This window comes from Rissa tridactyla, chromosome 6 (genome assembly GCF_028500815.1).
Source record: "Rissa tridactyla isolate bRisTri1 chromosome 6, bRisTri1.patW.cur.20221130, whole genome shotgun sequence".
NCBI lineage: Eukaryota > Metazoa > Chordata > Aves > Charadriiformes > Laridae > Rissa > Rissa tridactyla.
In genome coordinates this window covers 71,784,134-71,800,429 of record NC_071471.1, presented here as the reverse complement: position 1 = coordinate 71,800,429, position 16,296 = coordinate 71,784,134, and the positions used below count along the sequence as shown (strand labels likewise).

General features: G+C 42.0%; 1 protein-coding gene across 10 annotated transcripts in view; it reads right to left on the bottom strand.

The window, feature by feature from the left end:
- MGMT (O-6-methylguanine-DNA methyltransferase) overlaps positions 1–13,291 on the bottom strand; it is a 202,007-nt gene extending 188,716 nt beyond the window's left edge. For 9 of the 10 annotated variants that reach the window (XM_054205603.1, XM_054205605.1, XM_054205606.1 and 6 more), the window contains exons 1-2: positions 12,947–13,067; positions 2,819–2,862 (exon numbers count right to left, since the gene is read on the bottom strand). In XM_054205603.1, the coding sequence (XP_054061578.1) occupies positions 2,819–2,842 (24 nt within the window). In that variant the 5' untranslated portion in view covers positions 2,843–2,862; positions 12,947–13,067. Of the gene's footprint in view, positions 1–2,818; positions 2,863–12,946; positions 13,068–13,160 lie in introns of those variants that run through there. The other variant, XM_054205613.1, reaches the window with a different exon arrangement.
- Positions 13,292–16,296: the final 3,005 nt, after the last annotated feature.

Here is a 16,296-nt window from a genome sequence, read left to right as displayed (position 1 = left end):
AACTGAAAAGGGGTCTAAAAATGAAAAAACCTAGCAGAAGAATGACTTCAATATTAGGTAACGTTTCAAATTTTTATCACCCAAATCCACAAAATTCTTGATCTGCTCCTTCTTGCATTCTCTGCAGAGCTGAAGTCGGGACCAGCTAAATAAAAGATAATGCAACTAGGCATAACACAATAAAAGATATTACTTTCACAATGCATTATTGCTGCCAATTATAAGAATCACTTCAACTTAATTTCAAAGGCACAATCACCCTCAACTGTAACAGTCTCTTTTTTAAATTTCAAACAGTATTACATTAAGGCAATAACTCACCTTCCAGCTATAATATCAGTCTCCCTTATTGCAAAAATACATTTCATAAATACTTCTCATCGACAAGTCAAGCTAATTCAGGTTAATTTTATTGTATTTTGGTGCTATCTCACATTTGTGTGCAATTACCTTTATCATTTTATTGCCGTGCCAGAAAGTAATCAGAACAATTATTTGAAAAAGGAGGTGTATAAATTCTAAATCACACTTGCTGGCATTTTTGATAAAATAGCAGCTTTATCTCAGAAAGTGGCAGGGACATCGGATAAATCATGCATCAGTCAAGTGTAGCTGACCCCCAAGTGCATTGCACAATATCAGGAGTGCTTCAAAAGAAACTTTCCCATATAATCCATCATTCTTTATAATACCAAAATAGCTATACCTGAAGAGTAGGAGCTAGAGAATAATAACAAAATAAATCTAAGCAATATGAACAAAACCATTAATAGTGCTCCTTTTTAAGCTGAAGGAGAGTCAGGAATCTGAATTGCCTTCACGGAGAGAATTTCATTGAAATGTTTAAAATGAGTAGAACAGCTTTAAACAAATGAAGCAGCAAACTGTGTATTAAGAATTCACTAAAAATACAAATACATCCACAGGAAAATAAATACACACCAAAGACAGGTGTCAAAAAGACTCATACAAAATACAAGATTATAGTCTTGGCATGCACATCTGAATTTTCCTATCGTTATCGATCTCAGTTTGGTTCAGGACAAGCATTTCACTGCATTAACATACAGCAAAGCATTACAGTTTGTACAACAACCTCTTTGCTAAGTTTAAATTCAATAAGTACAAGAAATACAGAGAGGAACGGAATTACCTTTAGAATTAAATTCCTCGTGAAACAGAAAAATTGCCACATCGTCCTATGAACAGCACAAACCTCGAAGCCCCCCAACCACAGCCCCATTCCTGACATATGCTCAGCCTCTTCCACACAAACCCACACATCTTTGGTCACCGCCACACAACTGCGGGATCAGGGATCAAGTGGGAGACAAATACGATGACTGTGGAAAATCCTCACATCTGGCTGCTTTCAGCACCCATTTCTCAGCAACCTGCTGAAAAACTGTTCAGCACGTTATGTCAGCGATAACAGATTTCTGCAAAAACGATGAGCACAACCAATGTTGTGCTCACATTGACGTGATGGGCACAACCGATGGGTGGTTGTGCTCAAAGTAAAACTGTAAACTAATCACACATTATAAATATTATCATTCTAAAGAAACAGAAGCTCCATAACACCCATATTTCATATTCAGGCAGAATGGGGGAGCAGTAGGAGATGGCAGAGGAGCCTGGGCTGCGTCTGCTCAGAGCCCTGTGCCCCACAGCAGATGGGGCAGTCACAGGTTGCGTCTTTTACCTTAAACCTGCCTTTCCACATACCAAATGGGGAAAACTCCCCTAACAGCTAATGCTCCACCTTTCAACTAGAAGCGAGAGTGGGAGAAGTGAAAAGGTTAGATAATAAATTAGTAGTTTCATGTCACTTGCCAGCTATATCACACCTAGCTTCAAATGAGAGGGAACAGTCATCCTCCCTACCATGCCCAGTTGTGCAGAAGATAATCAGATACTTCTCTGACATTATTCCAGGTACCTGCTAAAAGATGTTTGCAAGTGGAAAGTACAGAAATATAACTAAACAGATGATTGTTTAATAGAAAAAAGTGAAGGAAGAATTTATTTTCCTGAATGTCTTCCTCTACCACTCCATTTCAAAAAATAAATTTCTTTCATGGAAAAGAAAATCTTCTACAGAGGGGTGGACACAGAATATGCCAAAATATTACTTTTCTAAGGCACATTACATTAAGCAAATTAAAACCACAAGAGATGCCACTATTAAGACATTTTAAACAGTGATGGAAGTTGCCAGCAGGAATAGTTAGACATGCAAGTTTGATTGTACTAGAAATATTTTCCTAGAGGAGCATTACTCATGTTACAAAAACAGTTATTCCACAGAAAAAAATGTATTCATATCTTCAAAGTTCATTTTAATTATTTAAAAAACATGGTTATTGACTAAAAATGTGTTAGTGCCTTTCAGTAAGGTAAATTGTTCTGAATTTCTTGATAAACAGGTTTTGTTTCTTCTTTTACTATAAAGTTACTGCCCTACACTTATTTCATTGAAGCACGAAGCCTCAAAATTAAGCCTGTTTGGTTTCCAATAAATGAGGTATTTATTAGGAAATGGAAGCAGCTAACTTGTAACAGAAAATACAGCATTGTCCTGTTAGTTTATGCTCTGTGGAAGATGGATACGTGATGGGGAAAGGTCCACTGATGCCTGTTACCAACCATGACAGAGCTACAGAGATTTACAATGCAGCATCAATCTTGTCAACTGGATTCTTAATACTGACTGCTGGACACTGGGGAAAAAACAAACTATGTTACGTGAACTCTTTTGTAATGCTGGACTTTTCAATGTACACCTAAATGCAAGGGTATTTCACGAGAAACTTACTTTTGGAACAAGCCTTGATGCCATGGTGGATGAAAGGTCTCCACCTGTAAGGAAAACAATTCCCAGTTAGATTGAGATTTAATTTGAATTCCACGGGAAGAACTGTATGCCAGTAGCGTCATTTCTCTTAACTAATTCTGTATTTTTTTTTTTTAAATGAGCTCTGAGTTTCAGTATACATAATTTCAAAAAGGAGTTTGATTTCCTTTTTTTTTCCCTCAAGCAACCAGAAATTTTAATGTTCATTAGGTCATCTACCACTTGTTATGAGTCAAACAAAAGATCAACAGACAGCACAATGAAGAATTCTTCCATAACAAGCACTACACAACTCTGATATTTTGAATAAGAATGTCTTAAAAGATACAGTATTAATTTAAGAAATATTCATACAGGCAATAATGCACTTCTGAGTTACTTTGTAAAATAAACAGCCTTTTGTGATTTAGGAAATAACACATTTTAAGGCATGAAAGCAAGTGCCCTTCTTAGTTATATTCTGGGTTTGAAAGTACAAATTGCAAAACACTAAGAAACGTTAACTTCAATTGTTGTAATTCTAGCCTTAAATAATATGATTATTTATGTCATTAACAAAAAATACAACAGGTTCCTCTCTGCTCTCCCCTTTGGAATAAAGGATGATTGCTATTTCCTTGGCATTTACTTAGTTTCCCCCCCTTTATTTTCTTTTCAGTGCTATTTAGCTAAGATCACTGCACCTTTGCGAAGATGTGCTACAAAACATTACATTTTCAAAAATCAGGGAGACTCTCTGCCAAAGCTCAGCCTCCGAGTCCTGACTCACAATGGAAATCTTGCGATTTCCTGAAATCGGGGAACTCACTGCTCCACAGGAGAAGATAACTATCTGCTTAAGAAATGACAAACCTCTTAAAAGAAATTATATGAATACCTGAGGCTTTCCAGGTCCTCTCAAACAAATCAAGCCTTGAAGTCCAAGGCAGTGGCAGAACTCACAGCCACTTCCAAACTACTTACAAGAAAACAGTAATATTTGATCTTAATGTTACACCTCAATTATTTTAAGAGTTTAAATTAAAATCCTGAATAATCAGTATTTTAAATATTCTAGCAATCATACCCTTGCAAGGTAGGCATTGCAAAGATCACTCATTCCATCTGCAAATGTGACTAAGTCAGGCAGATGAGCTAGCTAATAATATTACTTAAAATACCTGTGACAGAGCTAAAAATAAAATAGGAATTTATTTCATTGTCAGTTCAGAGCTTTGACTTTCAAGGCGCATAGCAACACTCAGCTTTTTCAGATTTTTCTGAGGGGTAAAGCTAGAATATTTGCCTTGAAAAGCAGACTTATCTAGAAGCTTGCTTCAAACCTGCGCCAAAGGCCAAAGAGAAGAGTGGTGTGTAAGTGCCCCGAATTAAGCCCACGTTACATAGAGATACCCAGGAGTAAGTGTCTGGCCTCTGCCTTCGCCACGCGTCCCCAGGAGGCCAAGGAGCAGAGCAGCTGCTGAGATGGCTGGGGACAACGTGTTGAGACAGTCGGGGATGGCCGTGAAGGAGCTCAGCAGACACCTCTGAAACAAATCTGGTCAGGAAACATCCCTTTTCATAACAAAGTTTTGTTTTATATTTACTTGCAACACAGGCTCTCTCCCTGTTTATGAAAGAAACCATGCCAAATGCCAAAATCAAGTTAAATTTCAAGTTGTTGTTTTAAACAGCATCTAATTTGTGGTGACAACAGCCCTTTAATCGCTAGCCAGGTTCCACACAATATATTAATGTGTACCTAAAAATCTCTGCAGTACCCCCATAAGGATACTTTTGCTCACATACTTTTAAGTGTAATCCACCCAGAGCTCAAGAGTAAATCCAGATCAGTCACCAAAAATTTCTTCAATAGTTTTAGGCAATTCTCCTTGACACTTCCTCAATGCAACAGTCTCCAGTGAGACTTTATTCCATGAGTAAAGATATCCAACTTCTCCTCCAGCACAGGAAAACTTTACATGCATCTGTGTTTGCTAAAGTCTTCACCAATGGTATTTTTGACCTGCTGAACCAGGGAATACAAACTGACTTTGAGTGTAAGCACGTACAGCTCCCAAGGGATGCCATACCTGGTGGCGAAACTAAGCCCAGCTTCAAGGAGATTGGACTTTGACGGGAACAGGAAATGGGTTCCAGGTTTAAGAGAAAGGATTCTTACGAAAGGACTAGCTACCACCTCACAAGACCAACCTTGCTGAAGCTGGGAGCCGAGAAGGACAAATTAACCAAAAGGCTACACAGTGCCTAAGGAGAGTCGGAGACAGATTCATGTTCATGACCTACTTCTGCCCCAGGTTGAGCTCAAGCATCTGCTGGTCCAGAATGGCTTTCCTCTGATGACAGGTAACCTGGGCAAAGCCAGTAACGCCCAAGACTAAGGTGGTTAGAAGACTACCTACAGCTAGATAGGGAAAACCATACAAGACCACTGCTATAAGTCAGAGGGCTAGCAAAGTCCAAACCATCCCTCCAAAATGCATCTCAGCCTTGCAAAGACTGTCTTGTTGAAAGAGGCCAATATATGCACTACTAACTTCTTTTCACATTGAGCTAACAGGTTCCCCTAAGGCTGATTTTGAAGGTAAGAACCCAATACCTCTTCTGAATGGCACAGGAATTGCCACTGAGCAAATTCAATCACAATACCTCATTCTGGATCACCTTCCAGAAACTGAGACACCACAATCACTGAGCTCACCTTAAAAGACTGAAACCTTATTGACAATAACCCCTTCACCAAAATGGACAACTTCCTCCTGCTTTTGCAGAGAGTAGGATAATCAGAAAAGAGGAAAAAAAATAAGACTAATTTGCCCCCATCCTCACTAGCTCAGAGCTGCCTGACTCAGACCAATGAAGTCCATCTCCTTTGAGCTCCTGCCTCACACCTGAGCTGCGGGATCACAGCTCCTGCCTCAGCTCCCCTTGGCCTTTCAATCAATACATGCCCAAGTTCCCCAGAACTTCTGTTCCCACCCAAGACCTGTGTTGAGGCTGAAGCTACACTGACGAGTAGCCAGGCAGCGGGCTGCTCCTGACACACTGGGAAGATACAGAAATGCCCTCAGGTGCTGAATAGGAGCCCAAGCACAGGAGGAGATGAGATGGTACAGGAACCTAATATATCACAGACCCACCCTGTGAGCATTCGAAACCTTTGAATATGTCAATAGACCAAAAATCTAATGAAAAGTCAGAGGTTACATCAAAAATCAGATCCACGAAAAATCTCAGCTGTATTTTGTTGATGGTCTAGAACAGAAGTCCTTGGGTTTTAAGATACTCTCCTGTTTACTTTCACAGGACAGGAGCCTGAAAAGTACATGTGACAGCAGCACTACAGTAAGAACTCTTAGATTCATTAAAAAGTATCTTTCTCAGTTCATCAACTTTTAAACACTAAAGGAAGATTCTCCTTGAAAGACAAGTCCTCAGGATCCGCAGAACGTAATAGTCTCTGGTTTCAGCACTAAAATTTAAAAACAGCTATTATACCAAGTCAGTATATGAATAAAATTCCATATGAAAACATTTAAAGTACATTAGATTTTTGGTCAAGATGAAAGACTGAAAAAAACTCAAGCAATCTATTCTAATTGGGTTCCCATGGTAACTGTACAATTGGGTTTTTCAGTATAACATCCCAAAGGCCCTATGCACACTTGTAAAATATACTTCAAACAGCCTGAATTGTTTTTACATTACAGCACTCCCAGGAAGATCAATTACTATACATCCCCACCCTAACTATTAGTGGCAGGGGATGTTAACACTATTGGCCATATTAACATAAGTCATGTAAAAACCACCACATATCACCATCGTTATATAAAACTAATTACACACTTCAGATTCATCAAACATGTTCTGAGTAATAAACCAATACTAGTCTTGTCACAAGATCATGTTTACTGAATGTTAGAAATCAACCCCAAATATATGCCAAACCATATTGCTTCTCCTATTGATTTCAAGGATAAACAGAATCAATCATTAATAATTACATTATAAGATGACCCATAGGGTTAATCATATTCTTAGAAACTCTCACTATGGAATCAAATATAGCGGCACAAAAAGACAACTGAAAAGCGTTCAAATCCAGGCCATACGTATTACCAGTAACATAAAACAAGGTGCGCTCACTAACATGCAACTCATGCAACTACCGAAAACAAAATAGTTCCATCATTCTATTTAAAAAAACCACAAGTATATATTAAAAGTTTCTCTCAGATTAAGCACTTTGCCTTGTTGGGTCTCAGTTTCACTTTCTGAAAGCACAACACTGGCTGCAGACCCAGCCTGTCCTTCCAGAGAAGCCGGGGGGGGGGGGGGGGGGGGGGGGGGGGAGAAAAAAAAACACAGCCAGTTTGAATAAAGTCAATCTCATTCCTGAATCAACTAACCAAAAATCTTGGTATTTCACAGACTGAAGTCAGCAAACAACCAGAGGTATTTGTGGTGTCAACAGGAGACTGTGCAAGGGATTTCCCTTTTCTCCCCACCCTTCCCACTATGTTAGATCTGATCATACTTCAATGGAGCAAGATGAAGGGAAAATGAAGTGGTGTGAATTGTTTCTCCAGGACACTGCCGCCAATCTAAAAATGTACTGTCAACACTGCCAGCCCGCTGCCGCCAAAGCAAGTCTGCACATTTCATCTGTATTTTTAGGTGCTGTACATTCCATCTTGTGCTTTTCATATGTGAAACAAGAAAAAAACATCTTTTAACAGGGCCTTAAGTATACTTTAGGTGTTTATTAAAAAGTTTAACTAATTAACAGACTTGCATACTTGAATATACAAACAATCAAAGATAATGTTATTGTTCGCATTGTACTGACTGATCTAAAGCAGTCAGATAATTTAAATATTAGTGAATGATGATTATGCAGCAGCAACATTTACAAGACAGCAGTCATACTTGCTATCTGCTACTGCAGAGTTACCTGGAGGGAGTTAAATTTGCACTTGGAGCATGTAGATGGCATGATTCAGAAAACAAAGCAAATCTGACTTCAGTGGGCTGCGCTGCTAATATATACTACTTCACTAAAATACCAATTTCATTAATCTGATCATAGTGCACCAAAAAGTGGCATTTGAGTAATAATTAAAACCTGAAAATGCAGCCATCAGGTAAGACCAAAAGCCCATCTCTTCAGCATCCCATCTTCAACAGCACATAGCTACGGAGCACTACAAAAACAAGGCCAAGCATATAGTGATTTTCACTGGCATACCACCATGCCCGCCAAAAAAGTGGGATTCAAACTTTCCGACTCAGAAGTGGCATTTTGGAATGTAAAATAAAAGCCAGTTACACAGCATCCCTGAGCTCCCTGAGCCCAAACGCAGCATCCCCGGCTGCCTTTTCCAAGAGCCACAGCTCAGCTACGCGCTGGGTAGCGAACACAGTGCGATCCGAGCCAACACATGCTGCTTCTCCGGATGCCATCAGCTCCTGCTTTGAGAGGGGCAGGATTATAAAAGAATAATTCTCCCCCTTGGCCAAGCTGCTCCAGACCACAGGCCCTCTATCAGTATCACTATTTTACTACTATTTTACTTGGAAAGCAGAGGGAGAGTCAGAATGTTTGTACCGATGAACTCCCCTCTCCCTCCTTGAGATTAAAGGTGACTTGTTCAGATGTGTTTTAAATCACCCTCAGAACCTCTACTGTGTTGGGGAGAATTTCAGCTGCACATCCAAGTCCTACAAGTGTCTTGAAAAGACACCTGCAGTGATTTATACGATTTAATTCAGTACAATCTAAATCAAAATAGATAGCATAGTCCTGACAGATATCAGGACAGGGTGCTTTTGCTCTGCTGATATAAAATAGTAAATTTGAAAAAGGATTAGGAAAAAGCATCAAAACAGAGACAAATTTCCAAAGACAAGTTTTCACAATTACTCAACTTCCATAAAACTCCAAAGCCATACAAGCTTTATTGGCATTCAATCACAATTGACTTTTTAAACAATAGTGGTCTGGACCACACAAGTAGATCAATTTTAAAATTTCATTTTGTATTTCTGGAAAATACTTCAATATAGGTTTGGTCTGATTTTATACTTTGGTTGCTCCTCCAGATGTATATTTAACTTAATGCTGGCCCAAACGCACCTGTGCTGGATGATAAAGTTAGCCTTACAGTAAACAAAATTTAAGACAGGATTTTTTTTCTTATGTCAAGAAGGTTTTGCTCATTATACCTTCAGATAAATTAGCACAACCAAAGCCCTTGCCAGCACAGATTTGTAGAATGGCAACCTTCACAGCTATCACTAGGGGTAAGAAACTCAAGAACTAGAAGTCTGCAGTAGGAACACCAAATCAGGCCTTTTGCTTTTTAATTATGGCATTAATGAAGAAGTTAAAAGTTTGCAAAACCAGACAAGAGACACGCTGAAACCTGTCACTACCTAAAAGATTTCAAGCCTTCTGAAATTAAAACTTTGCCCTACATTTTCCCATTAGTTACATTCTCTTCACCAGTCCAGATATCTTATGAACACTCAGTAAACTAGAGAATTGCACAATCCGTCAATAAAGTAAGCGTATTTTGAACTACTGTCCATATGACTCAATTTGTCAGTAAAAACTGCCACCAGCGCTGCGCTTGCAGAAAAATGTCCATAAATGCATTATTGCGACTGGCAGATCGATGTCCATAATAAAAACAAATAGATTTAACAAGCGCTTGCTTTTACGAGTTATGCGATTGGTGGCATGTGTATTCAGCTTCACCCAACAACTTCTGGGAAGAGGCAATACAGACTGGCTTAGGCACTTGCTGACTTCACTCAAGTCACAAACAGGAAATTATTCTAACACAGGAAACCTTTAAAAGCGTCAGACTGAATACTAATGCCTTCAGGTCTTATTTAGAAGTTTCACACGTTCAGAATTTAACGTATTGTTCTGTGAAATATAAAATGAGAGACGTTAACAACTATCACAAGCAGCGATGCTTTTTTGGCCTCACCGCCTTTGCGGAAAATAAGTTCAATTTAGGCCAGCCGCATCCCAGGCAGAATGGCTCACTAGTCTTGAGGCTGATGCTAAACACCTCAACAGATCAGGACCCACAATTTGGTCCTACAAGGCTCTTACAGCACTAACCCTAGAACGACCATCACTGCTGAAACCAACTTGTGGTCACCACGAGTGAGGATGTCACCTTTGGTATGAGAGGTGGAAGACAGGGCTCACAGGGGAATTCTGCACTAGTTAGAGCACGAGTGGGTACAGCACCCAGCATGCCGAGGTTTAATTCATGAACATCAGTTGTTCTCGCTCCTCCAAAACCGTAATTGCACGGGAAAAGAATACTACAAGAACAGTCATCCACATCTTCGACATGTTCTCCTTTGGCTTTTTGCAGTACTGTTTCTTCTACCAGTTTCCCCTGTCACCAAAGTCAGTTTAAACAGAATTTCTCCAGTGTAGCCTTTCCATCTTATCCACACTTCCCATAACAAACTTAATACTTTTTCTGCACAAGTCCTTAAATTAGCCATTCAAGGAAACCCTGATAACCTTCCCAAAGGGCATGAGCTTCTCCTTCAGGCTACTATCCCTTTAGTGATGCCATTAACTGATTCTCTACATACGTTAAGCATTAAACAGTGGTGACAAGTTAATTACAGAGTTATCAAGAGATAAAGTAGTCACGGTAACACAAGTTGCAATATAACTACAAGAGTTTCCTATAGAGCTGCTGTTCAGTTGCTGGTGTAATTGGTGTAATTAACTTGTCATGGATCAGAATGCGGATAGGAATTGCTAAAGCCACCTTGCAAGCTCACATGGCTACATCTTTTTTTCCTCTGAAGCTTGAGGCTTTTGGTAGAATTGTCCAGATTTGATACTAACAAAACTTTTTACTTGGAAAAATTATGTCACAGACCAACATTCACGACAAAACAAATAAGCAACTTGGCAAATTTCACATAACTGGATGTTTTTAGACAGAAGTATTCTGCATTACACAGGTGGGATTTTTGCCCCCGAGACAATAAGCTTTACAACCACCATAGCAGTCAAACACACACTAAAGAACTTAAAAGATGAATCAGGCCAGAAAGAGGAGGGGGACCTGTTCAAGAGGGCAAAAGCTGCAACACAAAATTAAGACCTGAAGAAATAACTTGGGTTTAAAATAAGACACTCTGTGGTATCTATGACTCTTTTCCAAGGCAGCAAGCGCTAGCCTAAAAACCAGAGCCAGGTTGTCCCATGTTCACCGACCCTTCAGGTCTCGACACTAGAGGCAGACGTAAGGACACATTGACTCTGCTCACTTCTTCCTGCAGAGACCATACAGAAACCTTTGCAAATGGGTGCCCGTGCACAAGGCAGGGGAACAGAGCAGCTGGAGGAGACTTTTGGCTCACGAGACCTTCTGTGGGCTTCCACACCACAGGGCAGGGAGGCATCGTAATGCACCAGGAGATCCGCAATCATGGTTCCACTTAAGCTGCATTTCCATGAAAGCAAGGGAGACCAAAGGCCACGGAGGCAGTTCAGGGAGGAAAACTCCTACACTGCCAGTTTTGGTCCCCCAGGCATTAGGGAGACAGGCAGGGCTTAGAGGCCAAAACCTCCATCAGGTTCACAAGGGAACCCTGTCATCCAAACAGACCCCTCCAGAAGATAACCCTTGTCTTCCGTGCAGGGGGAGCACAAGCCTGGACTCAAGAGTTACGCTGTGACAGTCATTTCTAAAGTCAATGTTACGGCCCAGTTTATAATGGAAGGCTTTCCTATTTGAAACACTGTAGAGACCGCATCTTATCATTTAATAAGAGCTCCATTTCAGAAAAATAAGATACAACTCAGTAACAGGTTTATTTGGGAGTTGGGGGCAAAAATATAAACCATCTTTTACATTTACTGTGTTTTAAAAACTGTGTGCAGTTACAATATCATACTTATTTTACAAACAGTTGCAGAGCTTAGCTTTTACATCAACAGCAAAAGGACCTTTTTATGTTGATATCAATTTGACATGCATTGTTTTAGCACAGTTTCATGCTAATCTGATCTGACCACAAGCTGCTGCCAGAAGGCAGGGTGCTGCCATCCATTCGCCCCTTGCAGTGCGATGGAAGCCGACAGATTTTTAGGAGTGCCTGGGCTCTCAGAGCAGCCACAGAACTGCTTCCCCCGGGCAAGGGAAAGGCTTGGCAGAGCTGGCTTGGGCAGGAGCAGCACCCACGCCAGCTCCCTACGAGCCTGGGTTAAGCTTTACAACCAGCACTTCCCTGGGGGAATGGCTGCCAACCAACACATGTGCCTACTGCCCGCTCTGGCGGCAAAGGCCCTGGCACCACAATAGGGATATTTCCTCTCCTAAGGCCTGCGAGTGTCACTGAATATGGATAATGGGCAGCAAACAGGCCCACATCACTTGTTAGGCTGTTAAGATTAGTCATAGAATGGGTCTGGTTTGGAAAGGACCTTCAAGCCCACCCAGTGCCCCCCCGTGCCCTGGGCAGGGACACCTCCCACCAGCCCAGGTTGCTCCAAGCCCCGTCCAACCTGGCCTTGAACCCCTCCAGGGATGGGGCAGCCACAGCTGCTCTGGGCAACCTGGGCCAGGGGCTCACCACCCTCACAGCAAACAATTTCTGCCTCAGATCTCATCTCAATCTCCCCTCTTTCAGTATAAAACCGTTCCCCCTCATCCCATGGCTCCCCTCCCTGCTCCAGAGTCCCTCCCCAGCTTTCCTGGAGCCCCTTGAGGGACTGGAAGGGGCTGGAAGGTCTCCCCGGAGCCTTCTCTTCCCCAGGCTGGACAAGTAAAACCCCAGCGCAGAGACAAGCGTGAGGGGACTGTGACCGCTCGCCGCTGCCCCAGCTGCTCCGGGGGACGCAGGAGGCCCCGGGCGCAGCGCTGGCACCAGCGGCTCCCGCCGGCCCCAGCCCGCCACACGGCCCGCAGCCATCTTGCCCCCCCTCACGTCCCCGCCATGAGGCGCCCGCGCTGCCCGGGCCAGGCCGGCGGAGGCCGCCCCGAGCCCGTTCCGCCGGGCCCCGGAGCCCCGCGGCTCCCCGGCCCGCCCGCGCACCTGCCCGCCAGGAGAAGGAGGGAGAGCGGCGGAAAGAAACCACCACAGCGCTCCGCGGCACCCGCAAAGAGCGCGGCGGCACGGAGGGGGCCGGGCCTGTGGCGCCGCCGGGGCGGAGCCGCCCGCCCGGGCCTGTAGCCCGGAAACGGGAGCGAGCTTCGGCTCCAGCCCCGGTGCGGCCTGCTGGTCTCGGGCCTCGCCTAGGGCCGCTTACCTCGTTCCGCTCTATGCTGGGCCCTAGGGGGCTCGTCTGCCCCCTCGCCCTGCTTATGTGGCCGGGGCGACAGGTGCTGACCGCCCCGGGTGATGCGGCCCACCTGAAAGCCGGGGCGGTGGCTGCAAGTCACACAGGTGGTCAGAAACGGGGATTTCTGGCAAAGTCCGTCCCAAAACGGGCGGTGAGGCAGGAGGAGCCGGAGCTGCAGGGTGCTGAGCCCTTGGGGCCGTGGGACACCTCAGCCCTCCTTTTAGGTGCTGGAATGTGCGTGGCTGCTGAGCAAAACCCATCTTGTCTAGGAAGCAAAATGCAGGCCTTATCACTGAAATGCAGTTTTTAAAATTTATCTAGGCACGTCCTTTGTCCTGCTCCCACTTCAGGGCAGGATGATGAAGGGCAATAAGCAAAAGCTGTCAGCATCCAGAAATCGGCCTTTTTCACTCATTTTCGAAGGGGTAAGGGTGGGGACAGTGAATTGGCTCCAAGTTTGCAGAGGGGGAAGCGTTTGGCAAATACAATTCCTGAAAGAGGAGACGCGGAGGAGCTCAGAGGGTGTGAAATGCCAGAGGAAAGCAGACTGTGGGGTGAGGTTTATTTGAGGTCATAAAAAAAAAACAGGACAAAAAGTGCCAGTAAAGTTTGTAACAAGAAACCCCTAATTTTCAAGCCAGAGAATCTTTCACTGTCTGAATCTTAATCTGAGTTATATCAGCAAAAATTTTATTAGTTGTGTTGTATGACTCAGAAGCTATCACAAAATGGAGGAATCCACTTGGGAAAGGTTAGAACAATTTTCAAAAAGTCATTACAGTATTCTGGAAATCCTTTTTTCTGTAAATAAAGTGGACATAAAAAACACTGTAAATAAAATGGCATCAAGTTAGTGAGTATGTTAAATCTGAGTCTAAAAAAAAATAGATGGTCCAAAATGCAGAAGTTTCCCCAATGTAATTGAAAATACCTTTGCGATAGTTGCAGTCGGTGCAAGCTGACAAAAAGGCAACGGCTCACAGGGGTGTGTGATGGTACTGAGACACTCCTGCTGGTTTTAGAGGTAATTTTTTTAACATGACATCTAGTTTTCCCTTTTGCTTTCTGGGCCGTTAACCTTGAGTCTCGCAAGGAAATGTAAGCAAGGAATGTTTACCACCCTGTCTTACTTTCTTTACTGTCTACCTAGGCGAAGCATTGGCCAAAAGTCACCATTGAAACTGTTCTCAGGTAATAAAAATGTCCAGAGCTTCCACACCACCCTGCTAATCGCAACCTGCAAACGCACCAAATTTGAACAAGATGATAGAAGTGATCTGGGAATCTGTGTGATCTATGAAGGATGAAGTACAGTTAATATAAATGGTTTAACAATGATAAATCAAATTCTGTTCTCATGATATGAACAGTTTATGGAGAGAATTTCATTTAAAGCAGCAAAGAAATGATATTACAATAAAGCAAAAATACATTAAAAGGTATTCCATGTTTGATACAGGTTACAGCGTTACAGGCTTCTGGTTCATGTTTTCTTCTTTATGCATTCAGAGTTCATCTCTCCGACTTAGCTTTTCAGTAGCCATTAGTGAACAGATGATTCAAACTGTTGTGTAGCTGCATGATGCCCTATGCTGACAAGGAGAATGAAGCTTTTCAGTAGTTCTAATGAAGCCCGGATTAATGGTCAATTAAAAGGTACTGCCATCGCATGCCCCATACAAGTGCAATGGCTTATGTGAAGATGATCTCATCTCTAAATGGAAGATCTCTTCACATCAGTAAGCTCTGGACTGGATGGGATACCCTAGAGATAGTTATTATTTTAGAATGTAAATATCAAACTCCTCAAACCCTGATTTTTATTTTATTTTCTCAGACATTTAAAAGTCTAGTATGTGAATTAAAAGGAAGGAAGGTGGAGATTTCTGCAATAAGAGGTGGACCTGCTGCTTGGCAAAAAAGCCCAAACCAAAGCGTGTTTATAAACCAACTGTACTGAAAGCTGGTCTCCGCAATCTTCCTTTCTAAACAATCTTCTGTTCTTTTTCTAGTTTCAGTTGACAGAATTTACTATTCATTAGTACCTCTCAAGTATTAGTGAATGTTAGTGTACCATTTTTAGCACTTCAGTCTGGTGTTTTACCTCTTGAAAATGAATGTATTTTAATTTGAAAATATTAGAATGCCATATTAAAGGGAAACAATGCTAAACTGCATGAAATCTCTCTGTCCTGATAGCCTTTTCTCAAAAGTAGCCAGTTCCTGAAACTTTACTGTAGGTGGAAACTTCCCCAAAATATGTATTAGTCTTTTCTGACTCCTCTCCCAAGGTGATCTCCTCATTGCCTGAAGCAGGAAAATTGGTTATCTTTAATATGATTGTAGTTTGCATTATAACAGGTTTGAATAGGGAATGTGTGATATCCAGAGTGTCTTAAAACCTAGAGTCGTGGTTTTCGGTAGTGGATCCACAGGTTGTCTGTTTGCACGATAAAGAAGTGTTTCTCTGCGCTGTTTCTAGCTTTACTTCATTGTAACTTGATGGGGTGTCAAATATGTCTGTTAGTAAATGAGGCAAAAAAGGTACTCCTGATGGGTTTTCACTCTGTCCTCATAATTATGAGCATCTTATTCAGATCTCCTCAAATCCTTCTGCTGTCCAGATTTTGATCATTGTTACTTTAAGTAGCGCCATTATAATTTCAACCACTGAACTTTTGAATTCCCACCTCATCTGTCCTTTAACGACAAGAGCAAGGCTGAGGAGACTGTTCCTAATTAGATGTATTGCTGGTCAATGACATCAGTGTCAACACAACATATAAATATATATCTCCCCTTTTTCACGTATTTGGACCTGTTCCTAGCACTGTAGTTGGTGTATTTTGCTGGACTTCTTTAGTAATTATCTTAGAGGGCCACTAGGCCCTCCTAGGACTTTCCAGCATTCAGTTATGACACATCCAGTCTGGTTCACTAGTACTAAAGCTTATGGGGAAATTTTCATAACACTGATACTGTAAGATGATACAAATTTTCTAAAATGTTTTTCAGGTCATGTCCCATGTCTTTGTTTTTCGTTCAAGGCATTTTCTTTCAGTTCTTTATTTGTTATTAAGTCTGCTGCTTGTAAGACACTGCT